The following is a 24,251-nucleotide window of genomic DNA, read 5'->3' on the forward strand; positions in this document are numbered from 1 at the left end:
ATCGCTTCTCAGGAGGCCCTTTGCACTTCGGGGCTGACACGAAGTTGAGAGCACAGCTTATGCTTTCTTCATTCAAGGATCTCATCTTCCAGGAGTGATTAATTGGACAGAAGACAGTCTGCTTTAGCAGGTGGCAAAGGGTTAGGCTGAAGTTTTATCAGAGCTGCTGTAGCACAAGGCTGCACTGCACAAAGATAATTGTCTCAGCATTGGCTTAGGCCAGAAAAAGGCCAGCAAATGCTCTCAGGGGACAGAGAGTCGTCTTCTCTTACCACATGCGTTACTCTTTTTTCCTAGCACTTTGCACCCAGGTGAGCATAAGCAGCAGCAACCTGTTCCCCACTCCTGGAGCTGACCAGAAAGCAAAGAGCCCCCTGCTCCCCCCCATTCCCAGGGCAGCAGCCAGTGTCTGGCCATTCGCATCCCCCTCGGTAATCAGCAAGATGCTATTCGAAGGGGTTCTTATCTTTTAAAACTCTGATTTCTCCAATTATTTTTTCCCAGGAATTGACCTTTGAAAAATATCCTCTGGCTTCCAGCTTGTCATAGCAACTTATAAAAAGGACAGTTGTGGCTACAATTATTTCATAACAATAGGAAATAATTTCTTAGGGGAACCTTTTATTTTTTTCCAATGTTGTTTCCTGCTTACTCTCTCACACACCTTGGGGTCAACCCCCTCCTCCTTTCACCTTTCATCTCCAGCTCATTCTTTGCCCTTCTGCTTTAACTTTCTCCTTCAGAGGATGGGAACTAATAGCCAGCATCCTCCAGAACAAAGTAGGCACAGAATATATTTAAAAAAACCTGCACTGTGTTATCATAGCAACCAGAATTTTAAAATGATACAGTTAAATTCCAAACTAGCGTGTCACCAACATGACACAAGAGAACAAATGTCTTGTACAATTACGGCAATAGGGGTGGCTGCACGGGGAATTATTCAGAATTGCCTAATTTTTACAGGCTTAATGAGTAACTCATGAATATGGTCTTGCATGTCCATCCTGCACTTGTTTCAGCCCTGTGCACTTTGATTTTGCTCCCGACACGTTGGTTGCTATGTTAACGCCGTGCAGTTGCCTGTCCACAAGGTACTTCTCGCTGCAGTATGGGGGATAATAAATAGGGGATGCTGTAGAAACCCAGGTGAATCTGTCCCCTCTCTGGAAATGTGTCTGAGAGATTGACACATTATGCCAATCTGTTTTCTCATTCCTTCTATTTCTTCTCACTCTCTCCCTTTCTCTCACACTGTCTGTCTCTGTACCTGTTTTTTTCCACACTCTCTCTCTCTCTTGGCACTGACACTTTCATCTTCTCCCTTGGGGATTGGAGATGTCACTGCGGGAAGTGCTTGTCCGCCTCTCCGGCAGCAGCAGAGCCCTGTGGCTTTGACAAACCTCATTTAATTGGGAGGAAGCCAGGAGGGTTTGAAAGAACTGAAACATCCACGAAACTCCTTTTATCAGGCATAATTTAAACTCTGCATGGAAAAAACCCTATATGTATAAAGAAAAGTCAACTTCCCTCCTGCTGTGAGTGCTCCCCTCCTCCCCCCCCGGCACAGGCAGGCTCCTGCGAGATTCCATCTTTTCATTTTTCTAAAAGTGTCAAAGTAGATTTGTGCTCTGTGGCTGGGTGAACAGAAAAGGAATGCAGATGTCTCTCACTCCTGCACACGCACACACACAGCACCTTCAGAAGGGCGGCAGTTTGGGAGAGATGCTAGCTGGCTGCTCCTTCACTTGGGATATGTCACAGAAGCCAGAAATTAAGTTTTCAAATAGCTTGACAACACAGTCCAAGAAGGTTTCTTCTTAATTGCCCCTATGTTAAAAAACAACAACAACAACAAAACACAAAAACCCACACTACAAAACTAACCAGCATAGCTGGTGCCCAGGAGGCAACAGAGCATGGTGGGGCTCTCTGGCCTGTTTCCCAACACAAGGGAGCTTCTCGTAGTGAGGATCAGAACCTAGAGCTTGAGAAACCCTGCATTTATCCTCAGCTTAGGGCAGGAGAGTCAGGTCTGTGTGAGATGTGTCTGTGTGACTGTGTGCTTAAGAGAAGGCAGTGAGGGGAGAAGAAAGTAAGGCAGGTAAAATGGGGGAGAGGTGGTGTGACAGGGTACGAGGAACAGCTGTTGCCTCTGAACATCAAAAGGGAGCAGGAGGAGCGGTCCAAGGGGATTGGGGCTAGCACATTGTGCTGAGCAGCTGGGAATTCAGGCCATCAGGAGGGACTGGCATGTGAGTTACGCTGAATACACAGCGTGAGCCAGCTGGAGGAAAAGCTCAGGGCCCCTGGGGTTACAGAATGGGGGAGAAAGGCGCTATCAAAGCATGTACACCTCAGCTGTGAGAGTGCACCATGGTGGCATCCCATCCAGGTCCCCTTCTGTTATTAACTTTGTGGAAGAAAATGGAAAAACAAGCTGTGGAATTTGCACTGGGATGTAGATTTTGCAGCATACAGCAACAGGGACGGAGGACAGGCAGAGACAAAGTGTCTGGGTCCGAAGTACTGAAGAAACTTGTAATAAATGGCATGTGAAGTAGGTCATTCTTGGTGAGGTGAAATCAAGAGTTAACTTACCAGCAGGCACCTGGTAGAGCTGTGGAGGCAGAGGGCTGAAGCCATGAAGAAGGGCATCTTGTGCAGAGATCTGCCACGGAGGGAAGGCTGTGAGCATGCCAGAGGCCAGATCCTCTGCTGCGGCACCCTGCTCAGCCTAGGAAAATGGGAGGAAAAAGTGCAGGAGATGAGCACAGGCCAGAAAGCTAGAATCAGACTGGACCCAGACCTTCTCAGAGCTTAAGGCAGAGATAGTGGAGGGACTTGGGGCAGCTGGGTCCCACCCCAGATGTATGGCTCCCAGGACATTTGCTTTTCCGTGGGAGTTCGATTATGCTGGAGTATATATGGAGGATCTCAGCTCAGACTCATCTTTTCAGGATAATTTTGAAAAAAAAAAAGAAGGTTGGGAGTAAAAGGGAAACTGTTGCCAGGAGGACTACAGTTTACATGGCATAACTGGAATGGCCGAGCTTGGCGTTAACAATTTACAGTGAGCACTGCAAGTGCACAAAACTACCTGACTGGCTCACTGAGCAGACTGGAGGTCAAAACTAACAAACTGAAGAAATACCCATTCCTCATTTCCTACCTCAGTACCAGTCATGCAGCTGGTTGTAAAATGTGTCGGGGATTCAGCAGGAGGAATCTGTTTTTCGGGATGAGACTTTAAAACAGATGTAACACACACGTGCTCTGTGCCCAGCAAACACCAATGCCAAGTGGCTGCTTCCTAGAGAAGCACACAGCTGGGGACGAGGAAGTGGAGGAGAGAAAACAAATCAACAAGCAAACAAATAAAAATGGTCATTTAGTTTTACAGCTTTTACTTTGTTTGTTTGTTCTGCTCAGGTTTCAGTATCAGGATGCCCATCGGATCACGGCCTGTTGTGCTTCCTCCCTCTGCCCCCCTGGTGCTCCCCTCCACGTGACACCACGGCCGGGATCCCCCCGCCCCACGCTCCCCCTCCCTGCACAGGACATTTGACGTGCTGGCAGTTCTGTTTCGAGGGTATAAAATGTAAAAAAAAAAAAAAAAGAAAGAGGGTCTAAGAAGCATTTATAAAAGGTATCCGGCCTCACAGTGGTAGGTAACTGCTGAATTCTCACCTCCAGCAAAACAGTTTGAGCTCCTGCTGTTTGGGGAGCAGGGACGGGACAGGGAGCCCAAGCGTTCAGCCTGAGGCTGCTCAGCAGAGCTGCAGCATGGGCTGCCCTGGCCGTGGCAGGGTCTTACCCGAGCCCCTCTGCCCCTCAGGCCCCGCTGCTGCAGGCTGCCACACCGGGCAGCGAGATGGTTCGCTGCCTCCCGCTGCTGCTCAGGCTTCCTGGTGACGGCTGAGCTCTGCACACAGCTCCCCTTTGATTTCCTAATTGGCCGTGGAGCCTCATGGCTGAGCAGCCTGCATGAAGCAGCTCTTTCCTTCTCGAGAGCCGAGCGTGCTAGCGTGGCTGTTTGGCCATCCCAGGGTAAGGATGCTGTGGCAGGCCCGGGGCAGGACCTTGTGCAGCCCAGAGCTCAGCAGCATGCAGAGGTAATGGAGCCTGCGAAGGGATTGTGGCCAAAAAAGCAGAAGTGCAATAGAGCAGAGTTTCAAGGAAAATAGTTATGTCTTTGTTCAGACAGGGAGAGGGCCTGTTCTGTTCTAGGACCTGTCTTATCAGGGTTTGAGACACGTGGAGCTTTGTGTCTTTCTGAAGATGTGTGTGACAATGGCTGGCATTTTGGCAACCTGGGCTTTGCTGAAAACTTCAGTGTGTTCGTTCAGCAATTCAGAACAGAGTCTGGGAAACCCAGCTCTGAAGGGCAGCCTAGAGCAGTACTGAATCCAAAGTGATGAGCTGAACAGATAATAAACAGCACTGCTGAAAAATGTGGCTACATCCACAAAGGACAGTTGATTCTTGACCTGTGTGTGAACACAATCCTGAGGACAGATCATGTCTATTCTTTTCCTATGCATCTGTGAAGCCTGTTGTGTACCAATGCTCCCTCAAAATCAGTTTGAGGGGATGCTATTTTAATAACTCTCTGAGCAACATTAGGGCACTTCATCTCATTATAAATTTCTTTCACTGATACATTTAGGCATATATGTGTGTGTGTGTGCATACATACACACTTGAAAAATGCTCCCTTCCCTGCACACTCTCGGGAATGTTTGGTGGTGTTGGTGCTTGCTCAGGGTGAGGTGTGTAACCATGGCCCTTGTTTTGTTGCTTTTGGCTTCTGAAGAATGTGAATTTTCCTCTCTTAACTAATCAGGAGATTGTTTCATTGTCTCATGTAATGCTGTCCTGGTGTGTCTTCCTTACCACTGTTGAGTGCTGTTCCTACAGCATGTTTCTAGAAAATAAAAATGGGACGGTACAAAGCCTGTCTTTAGTCTGGGCAAGACGGCCTGGGAAAGTAGGACCGCCTGAATCTCAGCTGTGCCCCTCAGAAAACTGCACACAATGTCCTTGAATTGCTGCTTATCTGAGAACAATCACTTCTCCTGGGAGAGTAATAAACCCACTGTGTGCCTGCCTCTACTGCGATCTCTTGAAATCAGTTCCTTAGCTGACGTTGGATCTGCTTGTTACTACAGAGCCACCTCGCTCTTCCTCAGCTTGCCAAAAGAGCTCATTTCAAGTTAAATGATTGCATAAAGAAACAAATAAACCCAGAGGCCATTTTGACACTGCCGTTACAGGTAGCTTACCTGTCACAGATCACTCGGAGTCTCTGAGGTCTCCTGGAAGCACCAGTTCTAGAAAGTATAATATGCAATCACAGGATGAAACAAAAATCAAGCCAAAAATCATTCTTTGAGCCCTTACAAAAACACGTGCTTGGAATTTCAAAGGGCCCTATAGAATCTGTCATCTTAGTATTTATAAATATACATTATTCCTATAGGACTTGAGTACTAGCATTGATGTTAATAAGGCTGTTCCAGTTCTGTAACCCTTTCCTTTCACACATTGTGAATGCAGGCCTTGGGCCTCCATCTGTTTCAGTGAGCCTTTGCGTTGACTTCAATAAATTCAGTCTAACTCCCCGAGTCCTTTGCACTGAGGAAGCAGAAAGAGGTTTGCAGGCCTGCATCTCCAGCAATTGTTTACTAAAGAGCTGCTGAGGTTCTTGTATTCCCTTGGGGGCATGTGGGGCTTTTCTGCATGGAGCTGCTGGAAAGACTGGGGATGAAGCAAAGGCACTTGGATCCCACTCTGCTTTTGCACACTGCTCTTGCTGTCAGTCCCTCGCTCAGTTTGTCATTCATCATGTTAACCATTTTCATGCATGCTTTGTACTTACTGCTTCAAGCATCTCTAGCAGACTGGAACACTGTAGAGTTGGCACTTTTGGGAAGGCTGTGTTGTTGTTGCCGGTTTTCAAGGACACGTTTTTAAATGCTGAATAAGTGGAAGAATACATTCTTCAAATGTTTTCGTACAACCCATGGATTTTCACAAGCTTAGATATGAATAAATGACTTACACTTGGAAGATTACCCTTACGGCTGATTAACAAAGGCATTTTCTTGCATCAGAAAGGCCGTAATTTATGCCCAGCCACATTTTCCTGAACACCATTTCTGACAGCAGAGATGAAAGCTGCTCTAGCCATGGAAATGAGAGCAGGAAGGGTGGTGCAGCCCTCTCTTCCAGCTAGGGCCTGGAAAAGCATTCCCCACAGCAGCGAGACCACCCGGAGGCAAGCACCACTACTCTCTTGCCAATAGACTGGCGTATAACAGCCTCCAAGTTTGGACTTGGACTGGCTTATCCTGCAGTCCTAGAGCATCTCCCCCTGCTTTCTGTCAAGAGCACGGCAAGCTGCTCAGCTCAGCCTCACCATTCAAGGACAGAAGCGTCCAAATGTAGCCGAAGGAAGAGTCCCCTCGGCCTTCAGCCTGCACGGCCATTTCCAGGGCGGCAGGCCCTGGGGCTGGGTCACTCCGTGTCTGACTTGAGGCACAGACAATTTGAAAACGTGCAAATGACTGAACTTTCAGCACTTAACCTTTCCCGCAGCAATCTTTCACCATTAAGCCAGGCAAGCAGGTTGTTAAACCTGTCTGTCACTGTGTAAGTAACAGGTCACAACTGAAGTGCTCTCCTACACCCAAATACTAAGGTAATTGCTGAAGCAGTAAATGGCAGTATCATCTGGGATGGGATTCAGGACTGCTTAGGTGCCAGAGCTCTGGAATTACCAGCAATATATAGAAGTTCTGTATCTTTAGTAGCCCCTTCCCTAGTCAATCACCGAGATTAACTCTGGCAGGATGTTCCTCTTGGATCACTGTTAACTTATTCTCTAGATCCTCCTTCTTTCACTTTGCCCCCTCAGCTGTAATAAAAGTGTAGAAATAAATTGTCTGTATTGAGTAGAAATGTAAAGTTTCCAGGAAAAATAGAAGAAAAATGAGTTTAAATGGGTTTGGAAAGGCATAAGATTTTTTTGCATGAGGTAGAAGGTTTAACCTCTTCTCAGAGCTGGCCAAAAACTTTCAGATGCTGCAACTTTCAGCCAGAAAGTTCTGCTTCAGTGAGATGGAAACATTCCATAGCAATATATCAATTTCCTTTAATATTTAATTAAAATGTCAAAATTACTTAAATACTGTACTTTAGTGAAATCTTTTAAAATGAGTATTCTTTAATAAATTTAAAATAAAAGTTAAAAAATGAAAGTGCAGTTGCTAATGGCAGGGCAAAGGGTTTCAGTGATATCTAACTGAAACATGATTTTGTTTTTATTAAGTAAATTTCCAGGATTAACATTCCAAGGAGGAAACAGGATTTTCTTTACATTGCAGATAGAAATATCTGTTTGCTTACTGGGAATTGGGAAAAATGCCTGAATTATAATCTTTGCTGTATCTTGACCAAGATTCTTTACTTTGATTTAACATTTATATAACACACAGATTAATGATTATCTACAAGGGGTAGTGTAAGAGTCAGTGAGCCAACTACTGCTTTCCCTGTCCAAACAAATATCTCTGTGCAGAATTCTGCTTGAGTGAGGACCGACAAACTTGCCACTTCAAGTATACAAAGCTTTGATTATAAATGGAAGATATGGGTAAGAAAACATTGTGTTTCTACTTAAGGATTTAATGCAGTTAACTAATCCACTTTAAATCAGTTCAGATTAGTCTCTTGACTGACCCCATATAGACAAACCCGTAGAGGATTCTGAGGCCCCATTCTGTTGAGCTGGGTACGAACAGGGCAGTAAATATCTTCCCTACTGTAAAGATTAAGACCAATCTAAAACCGTAAGACAATGCAAACAGCTACTCCTTAAAGGTGAGAGAGATCAGACAAAGAAGTGGATGAACTACAGATTTAATCATTTTACAGTGATGATGTACACACATAAATGATGGGATTGTATAGGGCTGATTGTTTTTGTAACAGTATGAGGAGATCGGAAAGGTGGTGCTTGGGTTTGTTATTTTCTATCAGTATGCAGTGCAGTCTGTGCTAATGAGGAAATACCTTCCTATATGCAAACCCAGGTGGAAGTGGTTAATGAACTGATAATGAGGCAAGCAAGCCAGGGGACAAAAGTTAAACTTTCCTAATTGATGAAGAGAGAGAAAGAGGATGCCTTGTGCTGCTCGATGAAGGTGCTGAGGTTGCAGGCTCACAGAGAAAATTTCTCTCATTAGTGAAACCTCTGCGGCTGCAGGACAGAATCAGAGCTCTGTCTGTGTGGCAGACTGCAAACTGCAGCCTGTGCCCAGTGCCAGGCACAAAGGGAGTTTCCCTGCAGCCTGGCCACCATATACTGTGCATTAGTTGCAGTGCTGCTTTTCCCTTTGGGATCAAAGCCATATACAGTTTATTATGACAATAAAAATTTCATCGTTTTAGAATTCAGTTTCCAAACATCCCATTTATTAAACGAAGCATCAGCATAAAAAGTGAGATAAGATAAATAAATAAATAAAAAGATTCAGAGTTCAGACTTCATCTGCATTCTCAAAAATGTCATTTGAAGTTTGTGTCTCAGTGCCTGCTGCTTGTTGCCTCCATCTGCTGGTGGCAGTTTGGAAAAGCAACAGATACTAAAATGTGCTCAGGAAAAGTTGCCTATGGAAAGCTTCTAATCTCATTCAGCATAGCAAAGCCTACCAACATTTGAAAAATGATAGCAAAGCCTGCAGACATTCGGAAAACGAGGCTTAATTTAAAAACGGTTGCTGCATCTGAAGAAGTGCAGTGAAAAACGTGTGCCGGCAAAGTGAAATGATACTACCTGGCACAGGAAACTTCATTAGTCAGCCTGTGCGATAAATCAGGGCTCACTCGCAGCAAGTTATAGCTCACTCACAGCAAGCTCATCGTGTTACAAACAAATAAGCACTGTTCCCTCCTCTTTGCAATCCAAATATCAGGAAAAGGAGGCATTAAACGATGGATTGGGTGCTCCAGTATTCCCAGTTTGGCAGAAGCACTAGCTTAATGTCATGGGCTGTGATTCCTAATCCTTTCCTGCCCTTGACCCCCGCTGTCTAGATTCAAACTTGTAACCATTAATGGGGCTGGATCAAAACAGTGGCCTTCTGGTGTCACCAGTGGTGTTTAGAGGGGATTTAAACTCCCTGCTTTTCAGCGCAGTGAAATGAACACAGCAGTAGATTAATGCAAGGATTTGAGCTCACACAGCATGAGAGCTTTCAAAAATAGTGTTAACAGAGCTACAACTGCCTCTTTCAGGGGAAGCAAAATGAGGGGAACAGAAGAAATGAACAAACACAGGGCAAAGCCTTGTTGCTACGGGCAGGGCTCCTAAGCATGGGGAGCTGGGGAGAGGGCCAGCGAGTGCACTGAGACGTGGGGCAGGAGCTCTCCCAGCCCTTCGCCTTCTGCAGGAACCAGTCCTGAAGCCAAGGTGGGGGGAACACTGTGCTTTCAGGCTCCATCTCCCTCTTGGAGAGCGAGTGGCAGATCACAGGCTGCAGGGTTGGCCAAGGAAATGTTGCTCACCCATCTTCCCTGTTGACCTGGGTTCAGGCACAGGCTGAGATTTCGGCAAACTGTAGCAATGGACATGAGGCCCATTTCTGAACTTCTTTGTGCAAGAAGGCACAGGGGCATAGGGTGGACTAGCATTGCCTTGCACTTCCTTTGCCAGTTGCCCGTAGAGGGGGCAGGGGAGCTGCCCTTCCTGCAGCTGTGCCTGGCTCGCAGACCCCAGGCTGTATTTCCTCTGCAGGGTTTGCAGCAGGATGTGCTTCAGCCCACAGCAGTGACAGGAAAACATCTAAAGGTTTCCAGTTTTCGTTTGAAAGATTCCTACTAACCCACCTGGCCCAGGAACCCTTCCAGTAACAACCTCAGTCTGGGGCTGAGCCTACACTGCTGAATCCAGTGGGAGTTTTGCCATCAACTTCAATGAGAATAGGATCACACCTCAGAGCTTTGTTTTGCGCGTGTTCGTGCTTTGCCTCAGGCAGGAACCTGTTTGTTTGTTTGCTGCCTGCGCTCGCTGTGAACATCAGTAGGACTAGCTAAAAGCATTCAAGCCATCAGATTTGGGGAAGCCTCCAAAGTTTGTTTGCTTATCTGAACTGTCCCAGGCACTCAGATTTGCACAACGGGGCTGGAAAGAACCTCAAGAGCGAAGGCTTTCTCAGGCAGGCTGCAGAGTTTCACCTGGTGAGCGTGTCCTGGGGGGGACAGTTAGCACTTGTGCTTCAGGGAAGCAGGGGAAGTTCTCTGAGCATGTGAATGGCAAATAGCTTCAAAGAGACTGGTTTGCCTTCTTACTGGCAGCCCTGTCAAAAATTGACTTGATTGAGTTGTTGACGAGGGCAAACAGTCTACCTGTATGTGAATAGTCTTATCCTAGCCAGACTGTTCTTTATATCCCAGGTTTGAGCCAAGTGCTTGGTTTCACTGTATGACTAGAGCAGCTCAGAGCCCCTTCGGTAGGCTCTGAGGAGGGGAAAGGGATGCTGGCTCTCCAGCTGGCAAGGTATTGCCCCAAACACCGGCTCAGGACCCCTCTTCCATGTTACTGGTAGCACGGAAGGATGCTTCCCTAGGAGGGTGTCCTCTAACTCCTCTAATTTCTGTCTGTGCCAGCCACAAAAGGCACCAGCATCGCAGGATCACAGCACAGGTTAGTTCTGCCCCACTGCAGTCCATTAGGGAATCTTTCTATCCACTCTGATAACAATTCAGATTTGAAAACTGCTAATAATGACTTCACGTGTCTTCACAGGAGCCATTTCCATGCTGCCTAGGTGCCTGTCTTCTCCCTCCCAGCCCTGCCACTGGCACCATCCCAAGCCGCAGATAGCACTGCTACTCAGACAAAACAGTGCAAAGCAGAGGGCAGTTGTGGACATTCAGCTATTCTGTGCTGTCTGTACCAGTTTCTCCATTAGTTTACGGTTTAATGCTTGCATTTTTCAATTGTACCTGCATATAGCATCAGGATACCTAATTGGCTTCACTAGAGTTTTTGGCCTTGTATGCACAGATGACTGACGTCAAAAGCTTCTTTGTGAGCAATTTGTCCCACACATAAGCATTTCTTTCCTCCCAGACTACCTTTCACAACTTGTAGAGTACCCAACCAAGCCTTCAACAAGTCAGAGAAGAAAGTGCTTCCTCCAGCTGTCTGCTCTGTGCTTGCTCCCTGTCCAAATTAAACTTGCTGAGGACAGCGACACATTCCCATTTCACGCTGGTTTGATTAATGTGTCTCAGCTAATTGTGTGAAAGATTCCGGCCCTTTCGACTGTGAGACCAGGTTATTGTTCAGCCAATCGCGGCTACCATGTGAAAATGGGGGCTGTTTAGTGTTCATGCACCAGAATCAAAGGAGGGGCATCTTGGACTGGGTCACAGAGCAACACCCACTTCTTTGAAAAGATGTTACTATGCTCTACTAAACCTGTAAACCTCTTGCTCAAAGCACGTCTTCTCCCTCCTCCTCTCCCCCTGTTCTCTTTTTTCCCTTCCAGAGAGCCAGACTCCCCCCACCACTCTGTTAGGGTACAAGCGAGAGAGAATGGCTAGACTGCAGATGGGTGGATTTCACATTCTAGGGTTTTTAATATTTCACTTTTATATTTCTCTTAGAGAATGATCCTGCTGAGAGGCTGAGAATCAGTGCTCATCATTTCCCCCTCACTGACACTTGAATATATTTTCCCAAGAGAAAACATTAAACAAAAAGAGAGAGAAAGAGAAAAAGGGAAAGAGAGAGGGGGAGAGGGAGAGTGACTGAGCTAGCTTTTCAAAGCATACTTCTCAACCTGCCCACATCAAAATAAGAGACAACTGGCCCTTTGAAGTCCAGGACACAGACTTCTCTACCAGCCCATGTGGAAATAAAAGAAGCCAGCTTTATAAATCACACAGATTTCTCACCTTGCCCACATCAAAATCGGGGACAGTGACCTTTAAAACTGAGGCTTAAAGGCCCCCAAACCAATCTCCATGAAAATAAGGAGAGTTCAGATAAACTATGTCCCCTGGTACCTGTCAGCTTTTCTAGTGCATAACAGGAGACATTGGTCCTTCGCACTGAGGAGTGGAGACTAACTGCATTGTTAGCACTTGGGACAATGAAATCCTCCAGCAGCCTAACGTATCTCAGTGAGGCAGCTTTGCCACAAGTGTACTTTTGCTTGTATCTTGGGCCGTTGGTCCTAAAGCAACACTAACTACTGTTAAGTAGTTTAAGGGATTTAGTAGCTCTGAAACATCGCTTTTTGATAATATGAATTAGTGACCCCCAAATTGCTAAGTGGTTAGTGGCTCAGAGAAAAAGCTGGTGTTCTTGTGAGGTAAGTCCTACCTGGCTTGTAGTTGGGGAGCTTGGAAAGTCCTGGCCAGATGTTCTCAGTTGGGACCCCCAATACCTGTGCAAAACAAGAAGGAGAGTGAGACGAGCAGTGGCCTGTCTGCCGGTACGCTGCATCAGTGCGGAGGTGGAAGAGTTGGTCTCACCAGAGAGCCAGTGGCCTTTCCTGTGAACCAGCACAGATTCCCCCTGCCCTAGCTGGTACTAGATCTATCTCTGCACATAAATGACAGTGATATTTTAGCACTCGATGTTACAGCAGAAAGGGTCCTGCTGAGATGTAATGTTGCTGCTGAGAACATCATTGAAGGTGTGTCTAGCTTCACTGCCAGGTGTCACTCACACATGTTCACCAGCCAGGGGTCACACTGTGCAATCCCTTTCACTGCTGGAAGTGTCTTCCTGTGCCAGCACTGCACTGGGGACTTACTCTGCCCACTTGCACTGGTACCAGCCAATATTTTCTGGCAACCCAGGCTGTGAGCTGTGATAGAAACTCCTCTAAGTGAGGGGTAACACAGGCAGGAATGAGCAGTCAGGGACAGAGGGGAGGATGGAGACCACTTGAGGTGGTGCTTGCCTCTAGGAGAAGTGTTGGTGAAATCACAGTTAGACAGTCTTGATAATTCAACAGGATGAACATACTTCACAGCAGGGGGATTTTCCAGCGAGATATCTATATGGTGTTTGAACCAACAGTCCTGTGTGGGGATAAGCCCGCCGGATGACATAAAGTCATGCACATAATTGCAAATGGTCTCTAAATCAGTGCATGGTGCCTCTATTATTAGTACATGAAAGGAGCTGACTATTAGAAAACAGTGGGAATCCCCATTCTGAACCTCACGCTTGGCAAAATATCTCAAGCTAGGCATCGAAAGCCTCTAAGGAGCTTTGAAATTTTGGCCTAACACAGAGCCTCATTCCAGGCTGTATAATAACATAAAACCTTCTGTGAAAGGCACTAATTATTTCATGGCTTTTAAAGCTTCCTCATGATTTTTAAATAAGTTTTTGCCTTCAATAGCACAAATCCTATTAATCACGGTATCAGTTATAATACCAGAGAAATGACGATAGGGCTATAACCCTCTAACTGGAAAACCACAGGAAATGTATCTAGAGATTTCAGTCATACGTGGAAGGATAGCCTTCATTCACACTGCAAAACTGGGCCCTGCCCTGGTTTTGAACTGTGTTAATTGGCCAAGTATGGATGTTTTTTTTTTCCTTGGTAATTCTTTTTTCCCCCACTTTCTATGAAAGAGTAATTCAGCATTTATTTAAAAGGGCTGAACTCAAGTCTAATAACGGGGTTTACTTACCTGTATTTTTAACACGTTCTAGGTAAAAGTGGAGAGGAAAACCCAACCTGGCAGAAGCGTTTCTGAGTAAAGGGATTAAGAAGGAAAAACTTGATTTGCACAGACTTGAGGCTATAAAGTCCTCTCTCACCACTTCCCTAGTTCCAGCTTTCTGTACTTTATCCTTTGAAAACCCATGTTTGGGAAACAGCCTATGCAGAAGAGTAAATCCCTGGGAGAAGTGAAAGGGCAGATACCTGCAGCAACATCCAGTGGGAACCTCTGGGTTGACCTTTCTGAAGATTCAGTAACGGAGCCAGCAGTGAGCAGTCGTGAACATACAGGATCCACCAGTGCCGGTAACTGCCTCAATTTTACCAAGCAGCACTGAGGGCGTAGCTCTATGTTTCTGCTTCCCCAGCAGGAAATACAGCTTAAGAGGATCCTGAATACCTCTGCTCTTTTTCACTGCTGCCTTTATAAAGTAATTTATCACACTTCCCATTATGCCAAAGCGTTCTCTAGGGCTGCACTATAAACTGGATGAGACAAAATGTTCCAAGTTAATATAACAAAGGACCTGCAAAAAACCTTGGGACCCTGCCATTTTCAAGACAGTTTGTGAGCAGTATTAGAGCTTCTTTGTGAGATTATGGTGTGCTGTATCCTACAATAAGTAAAAGATTTAACGAGAAGGAACAGAATTTGCAGTACCTGCACACCTTTTATGCCTGCTTCAATTTGATGTCACTTTAATTGGCTTTAAATTTTTGATGAGATGACAAACATCAAAGGAAAGTCATTTGATTTACTCCGGTGTCTGTAAGAAAGTTGCCAAATATAAAATGGGTTACAAAGTCTGCTATGAACCTGGCAGATTGGACCAAATTATTCTGCTATTCACAGGACCTATGCTCAGGACTTCAAAATTAAGTAGGGAGCTGGAGCAATACGTTCTTTTCTCTCCCATTTCAGGATATATTGTACTCACCTCCCAGATCTTCTCCAGCTGTTCAGGAGTACCAGAAGTTCCTGCAAATACTGGCTGACCCTGGATCATTTCAACAAAAATACAGCCTGCGCTCCTGCAAGAAACCCAAGGTATTAACTCGTGCACATACATCATATATACAATATGAATCTGGGGTGGGCAGGGGAGAGGTAACAATTGTTGGAATGGAAATATAGAAATCCTGTTCTGTAAATTCATAAATCCTGATCTAAGTTGTAAATCCTATGTTTGGTAGCTCATGTTTGAAAAGTACGAGCCTGATGTGTAGGTATTGCCTACATTCTTTTCATCCAGTGTGTGTGTGCGTAGGAAGCAAGGCAGGACGTGGAGTGTCTGAATACATGTAAATAAATAAAGGTTCCATTGAAGGCCACTTCAGCCGTACACACTGAAACACTTGACCTAAAAACCCAGCAAGTAAAATAGGATGGGAGGAGACTGGAGATTCATCACATTCACATCCCTCCAGGATAAATATTTTAGAATAGCAGAGAGCAGTCAAAGTTCCGTATGAGTTCTGGTCCCATCTGCTTTTTCTCACCAGCACTGCCTACTAAAAAGAACAACACCCTTCACCAGCAAAAGAAGGCAGGTGGTATCCTTGGAAGAGAAACCCACTAAGTGGTGTCTTTTTTCCAGCAGCAAACAGTTTGTTTCAGGTCTCTTTCAGCCTATCCTGTTACAAACCCACCTAAAAACAGATAGTCAGGGCAGAAGTCTGTGGAATAGTAGATTGTTTTCGGTGAGAAAAAGGTGCAGAATTGGAGTGATAACAACATGAAAAATAAATGGGAAACTATAAGACATTATATGGGCTCGAAGAATAGACTTAGAAAGAACACAAAGGCAGTAGGTGCTAGAATGATTTCCCTTCAGAAGCAATTGGCTCTTCACTGGAAAATAGAAGGCAAGAATTCATAGCATAAAGACTTCAGTGGCAAAAGCTAGTCAAAGTAATCCCATTTTTATGACATCTCCTGATCTGCATTTGTGCCAGAATAACAACAACAAAAAATAGAGCTGCAAAAACTGCTTAATTTTACTAAGGTGGATTAGTTCTGCTGGAAATAATGATGAGATAGTTGTGGACAGGGAGACATCTATTTGCAACTATTTCCATCTCTTATTGTATGGTATAAAACTCTGCTCATTTACTTTTTCTTTTTTTCATCCAAGTATTTTCTAGCTTTCCAGCCTTTTCATTAAGCCCCATCCCAACTATTCAAATTTAAGTCTCAGTCTTCTTCTGTGATACCAGATATGAGTCCCTTAAGTTTAAATGTTGAAAACCCAGCTTTGTCTAACAGTCTCCAAAAGTATTCTCACTTGCTGAGCCACAACCAGTAATCTTTTCTGGTCATCTGTTACTCCTTACACCTTGTTTTTGCAATGCTGTAGATGCTTTTCACACCTGGCTGTGGTCAGTTGAATGCCTGACATGCAGCTCATCTGCGGAATTAATTTTGGTCATCCTCATACATCAGGTGATGCCAGGCCTGTTTGCAGATCCATATCTAATGCTGTTTTCACAAACATCTCTGCTGCAGTTACCCTTAACTTCCTGTACCCTTACTTTGGGTCTTGTGAGTTTAGCTCCTTATTTGTTAAATGTGCTCTCACACGGTCCAGGCTTATCATGAAACTTAACCCACAGCTTTTACGACGCAGATTTTTGTGTTTCGTACTACTACCACATCACTAGCAGTTGTTTGTGAGCCCACAGATTGACTTTACTGAGACCAGTGTCATACCAACCCTCTGTTTTCACAGCTGTTTTATGTGTCCAAATGGCTCGCCCTATTTTGCAACCACAGGGGCTGCTGCAATCCACTGATCACATTGCACAAGTTTAACCGCATATGGTCAATGCAATTTAGGTACTCGATTTGTACTGAGAAGAGAATCAACTCCACATGTTTTTGGAGCAAATGATCATGACTTTTACACAGAGTTTGGGTTCTGATATCATAGCTAGAAATGACCATTAGACTGGCAACAGCAGAAACTTTGTATGGACTCACTGTAGCACCCAGATGAGAGAAATACCACTAGATCTTTTGCAGAGGTTCCTCCTGATGAACAGCGCTGTCTGTGCTGTTTTGTAAATTGAATTTAAGACCCTGAGGACCTGGGGACTAGAGGCTTACACAGTACTAAGGAAAAGAGCTTCTAATGATGAGTGCTCTGTAAGTGTGGTCTTCATGACCTAAAATGCTCTTAAGCAAAGGTCTAAGCCAACAGAATTCATGGCTGGCAGAAAACCAGATCTGCTGTGGCTTCCGTTATTGCTGAGAAGGCATAAAATCCAGACAGAGCAATAAATGGAAATATTGAAGGTTTTTTCTCCCCCCCACCTTTTTTTTTCATAATTTTTTCTAGATTTTAGCTCGAATTTGCTAATAATTACCCAAGAGCAAATAGCTCAGAAATTCAAATCTAATAAAACAGTCTTTTTGCTAATGGGCAAGCTGTTGGTTTGAGGAGAGGAACAACTTTTGGGTTGTTACCAATTTCCCTTCTGATAGAGCTCTCTTTTATTTTCCTAGTTTATTCCAGTTATCTCTGGATGCCTTTAAGCCTCAGTGTCTCTAATGAAGACAAAACTATCAGAGCAACCACAACTGCTGGAAAGGAAGGACTTTTTGTTTCCTGTAGTGAGACTCAGCTAACCAGCTGCCTTTAATGCTTGCTTGATACTGAATCGATTTGTCAGTGGCAATTATAACTGTTTATATCTTTGTGTGCTTCCAGGCTGAAATATGCTTTTTTTCTTACAAAAAGGCCAGAAGTAGCTGGAACAACTGAAGTATGGGAACCCACCTTAGTTTCTCAGGTAGCTTTTTCTATCTTTTAAAGTAGGACTTTGAAAACAAGGCCTCCTTGATGCTAGTCATCGTATTACCCTTTCTGTAGAGGCCTCAACTTTCCATCTGAGATATGGGATTTACAGGTAGTGCCCTGGCAGCATTATAATGATCCTTCTCTTAATAAAAATGATTAAAATAAAACCCTTTACTTTTAAATATTTCTAAAGATTTAGACCTAGGTCAGAACTGGTGTTTTGTTTTCCCCTCTTCCTCCTTACTATCTGATGTAAGGCTTTTTGAAGTGTGTCAGTCCCATACAGCTGCCCAGGGAAGAGTTGGGGCAGAGGAAGGTGTGCGTTGTTCTGTGCAGACAAGTTAGGTGGGCGAACAGCAAATTCTGTCAGGAGGAGGAAATCCAGAGGAGCCCTCCACTCCCTGCTCTGTGGCTGTTCAGTGGTCACATGTATCTCCTCACGCTTGCTGTATCCTTAGACTAGTGTAGCTTCATGGATTGGTTCCCAACACTGAGAGAGGAAAACAGAAGTGCAGTGCTAGTGCTGGTGTCTCTTGCAGTGGTGTCAGACAGAAGAACCCTGATGAGATCAGTAGTTACACCAGTGCAAATAAGATCAGGGATGTGGTACCTCCTGAAGTAGTGTTGTTTTTTTTTTTTTTTTTTTCTTTTTTTCTTTTTTTTTCTTCTTAAATTTAGCAGATTTGATACCATCTAGCATGAAAAAAGCGACAGACAGTGGTACCATCTGTAGTCCCTCACAGTGTCTTTCAGGAAGGGGCCTAGACATGATGTTGCAGCATGTGCCAGATATGCATGTGAAGCAAGACACTGACTGCTGAAGTATGAGGAGAGGTATAACTGGTTATAGGGATATTTAGTTCCAGTGAGCGTAAACAGGGCTGGTTTAGACAGCCCTGTCACATCAGCCTGCAATCCCTGGGGCAGGTTTGGACACTGCACTTATTCCTCATGTTCCAGTGCTGCATTGCACAGCAGAGAAACACCTTCATCAGTATTAAGATTTAAGGTATCTCTGTGGCATCCCAGAGATCCCTCTCCACAGTTTCTCTGGCATTGCAAGATAGCAATTTGACATTTAGCCAGATGTATATCTGTCCTCTTGCTCCTTACAGAACAATTCTATACACTGGAGCCCCTGGTCTAAGTCTCCCAGTTTGGCATAGCAGGGCAGTGCGAACTAGACTGGGGAGAAGGCTGTAATGGTCCTGGCTGATCTGTGTTAAATGGCTGCACAGGAACTCTTATTCTAGTGATTCTACCTGTGGAGATTCCTGTGTCTCTCATAGAAGATACTACACAAGGAAAGCTTGTCTGAAGAAGTGATGACTGCAGGTACTCGTGATGTTAGAAGCTTCTGAAAACTAGCGCTGCACATGCATAAAGCCTTTGGTGTTTAGGAAAAAAAAAATCTCCCTGATATGCAGCGTAATCTCCCTGAAACATTGTTAGTCTCCCTGAAATCCCTTAATTGAATCTTCTAAAGTCTTGAAGAGATAGCGAGGGAGAAAGAGGGGGAATAAAAAGATACAGAGAGATTAAAGCAGCTTTTCTAGTTAGTCCAAGAGCTGGTGAGTCTCCTTCTGTATCTCTTTCTTCATCTATTCAAGGCCTCATTCACTTCCCATGTGCCTCCCACTGACAGTATTGCTGCTCAAGCGCACTATGCATGAATTGCCATAATGTTTTATTTTGTTATAATTGGTTTCTTTAAACCAAGGCTTTAACACCCACTGCCTCATGCCATTACCAAGGGCATTCTGACCTGCCTTCATGTAAATTGCAGTATCCAAAAGAAATAGTTTTTTTTTCTTCTTTCTTCCCAACAGACAAGTAACATCTGTGTGAATTCACATTATTTCCTAATAGACAAAAATTGAAGTTAAATGCAGTGTACATCAAGATAATAAATGACTCTTGTTAGAGGAAGTTACTGAATAGAGCTCACTGAAGTACTCTATTCTCTCAGCATGATATCTTTCTGTAGGGCAAACACTTTGAATGTTGTTATTATAAGGAGGCGTTATAACAAAGGTGCCTATAGTGTGAATGTAGTTCAGTGGGACTGAGAGTACTGTGCTGTTTGAGCTGGTCAGAGTGCTGGATGGGATCTTTGTACACCAGCCCTCTGTTGCTATTCACTACACACCAGGGCAGGGTTCTGTAGTGGGGTTGCTGGTTTTGCACAGGCAGAAATGCTGGGTTTTATCTGTACAGCCGGGGCTTTGAACAGGGCTCAGCTTTCAAGGAAAAAAATCCAGGTTACTACCAGCATCTACCTAAGGCATAACTCTCCAATCTGTTAGGCAGACATCTTCCTCAAACAGAGCAGACGTTCCTGAGAGACTGTCTGGAGGGTAGAGGTAGCAACTAGTGCAAGGGAGATGACAGGACTGTTTAGACTGGCTTAGCAGCTGGAAACCATTAGAATTTAGCAAGGTTTTCCTCCTAAGCAATTATATTAACATCAGCCCTAGGGAAGTGAACAAACTAAAATCCCCTGTTTCCCTGAACTGGCCTACAGACCTAGGCCATCACAGTGTCCGATAAGTCACAGATCTCTGGCAGGAAATACTTGTTGGAAGACCTGGAGCTTTGCTGTTTGTAAACTTACCAAACCCTCTTCTTAGACATACTTAAGCCTGCTGCATTCCCACCCTTTCACAGCCTTTGACTCTGCATAGCAGTTAATAAAAGTCCTGGTGTGCAAGGCACAGGCAGAGAATTAACTGGTCTGAAGAAAGCGTAAAACAGCAGAACTATCTACAGATGTAAAATTGCTGGGAATACAGATGCTCTGCTCTGCCCTCATGAAATTCATGCTGTCCATGAGTAAGTCAGGACTGTATTGCTGGGAGTGGGCTCAGATTGGTGAAGAAGTGAGCCAGAAAACAGGTGAACCCTATGACCCAGCTGCACATCCACACCAGCCCAAAAAGAGTGGTGAGAGCTCTGTGAAACCCTCAGCCTGTCCTGCTTTTTACCTGCTGTCAGTGCCCCCTGCCCCGTTCAGCTGTGCCATTGTGCAGATTGCATCCTACGATTCCCAGACATTTTAAGATTTTGTGATAGAGTTCATAAGGCAAGAAGTTTTAACTGAAAACAGGCCTTCTTCTGCATGAAATGCAGAGTGCACCTGAGATGTTCTTAGAGAAGAAAAAGTACCATGGAAGTAATTATAATCTCAGACACCTTTCTATCTCCAGACCTATTCAGAATCCCTTTAATGCCATCTTTAACAAAAGCCTTTAACAATTTAACTAAGGCCAAAGTCATCATTGGTGTAGTTGGGATTGCATCCATCATTTCTTCACAAAGCTATAGCTGTAGAGAGCTACTACTGAGTCAGCCAACCACATATATCCAAAACAATAAGTGCTTTAAGGAAACATGCTATGTTGCAAGACCTGAAAGTGCTCCATAAATGTCACCAAATGAGATGTACACACCTCATAAATATTATCAGATGAGATACATATCACATCACAGCTGATATGTAGCAACATCATTCCCAAAAACACCTGTGAATCCCACAGTACAAAACTCCCCACTGCTCATACATTTTCTGCTAGCAAGTGTTAATTCCTCTGCTTACAACTGTATCTACTCTAATTTGGTTGATTTCATTTAATTCAGAAAAAGATGATTTTTCCCAAGAGACCCCAGATGCTTTGGCATTGGTCAGTACCAGATATCTAGATCAGAAGAGTAATCTGTAGCTCCAAGCAAAACTTCAGGAGGACGGTACCGGAGTGTCACCACTTCAGAGGAGTATGTCTGACTGGGGATGAACTTGGCACAAGCAAGGCCTGCCAAAATAAAAAATATTGAGTGCTGTGACAGTACAGTCTTTCCACCTGTACAACACATAAATAATAATAATAATTGGAAACAGAACATTATTTTTCTATTGGTCCATTAAACACAGGCAACCCCAACGCAACTTACAAACAATAAAGAAAAAAGCGTCTCAAATAAACCTCTGGGGCACGTCAGATCAAGCATTACACTGTTTTGCAGGGCTTTACCACTTGTGCCTGAAGCAGCCATCCCAAAGCGATGCCAAGAAAACCTTTTTGTTCAGCACACTGTTGTGGACTTAACATGTCACATTATTTTCTTAACAGAGAGGGGTTGATTCTCAGTTCTCTTGAACCAGTTTTATGTGGCAGTAATTGCTCTGACTTACATGAGGCTACTTCCTGAACCCATCGGTGCAAAGGCAAGAAAGGCTGGACTGACCACAGAAATACTTTCTTGAAGTTCAGTAAGAGGTTATGCTTCTGTGCCTTAATTGGCTGTGGATACAAATCTATATGCACGCTAAAGCTTCAGTCTGAGCAGATATATTAGCAGTATCCAAACTGTGACTCACCAAAGTCAGCTAATTTGAGCTCACCGAGGCAGCTGATGAGCAAGTTCTGGGGTTTCAGATCACGGTGAAGAATGTGTTGTTGGTGGATGTATGCCAGGCCTCGCAAAAGCTGGAACATGAACAGCTAGAAAAAGCCAACAAAAAAATGAAATGATTTTGTGTGAGTGCTGTGATACATTAATTATGAACTTCAGGAGAAGCCCTAGAACAAGGCAGAGACAAAACAATTGAGAAAACAGTAAAAATCCCCCAAATGGGTAGTGTTGGCTGAGAAGTAGAAAACAGTGGTGGGATACGACTGCCCTCAGGCTTTTGGGATGGAATATTTGTCTATGAGGACAGTTCATGAGGACAGCACATTTCCTAAGTGCATCTTTTGGAAATGTAGGATTGTTGACTGCAGGAGGAAACACAGCTTGCTGAAACACAGACCCATCTTTCAGAACAGAAGATATTCTGACTTCAGTGTTGATAAAGATGTAAAGCTAAGTAGAATGAAGGGTTAAGGAGTTGGAAGTTTTGCCCAGTTGAGCTGATTAACACCAGCAGAGGGAGTTCTGGGGCCACTGCTCACACCAGCACTGCCTCTCCCCACTGTGAGCTTGGACCAGTGAACTGACTCGTTTGACAAATGTGAGCTGTTATCCTCAAGCTGGGAGAAGACACAAGGATATGATTTGAACATTTCCCTGCCCATGGAAGGGGGGTTGGAATTAGATGACCTTTAAGATTCCTTCCAACCCAAACTGTTCTATGGTTCTATGATTCTAACACATAGAGCAGATAGGATCTGATGAATGAATGAAGCAGGCAGGAAAGCAGAAAAACAAGCAAAAAAGAAAGCAAGAAAAAAATGTCTAGCTCCTACCATTATGACACCATAAATAAGCCTTCAGTAGAATAAGTTGGGCAGAAACAAAGTATGAAATTGCATAGTGGTTAGAAAACAAAAGACAGCAGAAGTAAATAGACTTTACCAGAGAAAAGATATTTTTCACCAGAAACTTAACTTGAAGAGGAGGAAAAACAGTGACACCCATAGGTCATTTTTGTACCAGAAAAGTGTCCCTGTAATATTCTGCATACTTGCATCATATTTGATAGGAATCAGAGAATAAAAAGCAAACATCGGCCAAGCAAAAATGAAGCAATCTAGATGACCCGCCCCCCCAAAGGAATGGTAAATCATTTTTTCTGTCTGATTGCTGCTGACAGTGAAGGTTTGAGACAGGAAAGCAGTGCAGCTGGCTAGTGTTTACTCACACAAGTGCCAGTGAGTACATGTTATAGCCATGCACTCCATGTGCTTTACAAGCCCGCCTGGTAGCAGAGTCCTTGAGATACGTGCCAAAACTACGACGCTGCATCTTGGACATATCTGAGCTTTAAGGATGTTTAAAATCTGGGGCCCCGAGAAACTTCATTAGAATTGGTGTTGCTTAACAACTATCTGCAAAAAGATGTGAACAAGGTGGCAACATTTGAAGATGACAGAAGTATTTAGATTAGCCAAGATAAGAAGTGACAGTGAAAAACTTCAGAGAGATCTGACAAAGCCAGATGAATAGGCAGTTTGATAAGGTACAAAGTTATTGTTGACAGCTGTAAGATAAATTAACTGAAGCTACTCAGAAAAAGGACCCAGGCATTCACTGAGGACATCTGCATTGAAACTGTAAGTCAGTATGCAGCAAAAATCCTGAAAGTTAATTAAATGTGAAGATGTGTACAAAGGAGAGTCAGAGACTATTATAACATCAGTCTACCAAGTAATGGTATGTCTTCAGCCATGCTCAGTTCTAGTCAACCTATCCCAAAAAGCTGTAGCAGAAACAAAAGAGATTTAAATGACTGTAAATAGAAAGATAGTTTCATATGAAGAGAGATTGAGATTTAAGAGCTTTTAATTAGGGAGATTAATAATGTATTCTAATGATAAGAGGATACAAAATTTTGTAGAGACAAATTTGCTTGTCACAAGATGTAATTGTCCACAAAAGCTGAATGTGCTCTTGCAAATTCAGGGACGAGAGACTAACTGAAAAAAGTCTTTAGAGACTGAGAGGTAGTCTGTTACCTCTTTATCAAAGGCAACTTCTCTCCAAAGTGTTTGTCATGTATGGATCAAATAGATATTAGTAAGAGCTTAAAAATGTTTTAAGCACTGCAGCAATTTGCAGTGATCATGTATAGTGGAAAATAGCATACTTCCTTATGCTTTAAGGGTTACTCATCTTTTAAGGAACTCACCATAACATTCCAAGGATGAAGTCCTCCAGGATGCTGGGCCATGTACTGTGCCAGATCTGTGTGCTA

At 44.0% G+C, this 24,251-nt stretch overlaps 2 protein-coding genes across 4 annotated transcripts in view; one reads left to right on the top strand and one right to left on the bottom strand.

Moving 5' to 3' along the window:
* The window catches only part of ALS2 (alsin Rho guanine nucleotide exchange factor ALS2), a 216,680-nt gene that overhangs the window by 146,437 nt on the left and 45,992 nt on the right, over positions 1 to 24,251 (top strand). For 2 of the 3 annotated variants that reach the window (XM_072041083.1, XM_072041085.1), the window contains 2 exons: positions 13,751 to 14,066; positions 14,683 to 14,808. The gene's annotated coding sequence lies outside the window, so the exon portion shown is untranslated. The remainder of the gene's footprint in view (positions 1 to 13,750; positions 14,067 to 14,682; positions 14,809 to 24,251) is intronic. The other variant, XM_072041084.1, reaches the window with a different exon arrangement.
* The window catches only part of CDK15 (cyclin dependent kinase 15), a 33,799-nt gene that overhangs the window by 3,017 nt on the left and 6,531 nt on the right, over positions 1 to 24,251 (bottom strand). Inside the window, exons 5-13 of the mRNA XM_072040421.1 lie at positions 24,186 to 24,248; positions 21,936 to 22,059; positions 21,249 to 21,369; positions 14,699 to 14,792; positions 12,398 to 12,461; positions 5,882 to 5,979; positions 5,292 to 5,333; positions 3,173 to 3,313; positions 2,602 to 2,737 (exon numbers count right to left, since the gene is read on the bottom strand). Coding sequence (XP_071896522.1) covers positions 2,602 to 2,737; positions 3,173 to 3,313; positions 5,292 to 5,333; positions 5,882 to 5,979; positions 12,398 to 12,461; positions 14,699 to 14,792; positions 21,249 to 21,369; positions 21,936 to 22,059; positions 24,186 to 24,248 — 883 coding nt within the window. The remainder of the gene's footprint in view (positions 1 to 2,601; positions 2,738 to 3,172; positions 3,314 to 5,291; positions 5,334 to 5,881; positions 5,980 to 12,397; positions 12,462 to 14,698; positions 14,793 to 21,248; positions 21,370 to 21,935; positions 22,060 to 24,185; positions 24,249 to 24,251) is intronic.

This window comes from Anas platyrhynchos, chromosome 7, assembly GCF_047663525.1.
Source record: "Anas platyrhynchos isolate ZD024472 breed Pekin duck chromosome 7, IASCAAS_PekinDuck_T2T, whole genome shotgun sequence".
Classification (NCBI taxonomy): Eukaryota; Metazoa; Chordata; class Aves; order Anseriformes; family Anatidae; genus Anas; species Anas platyrhynchos.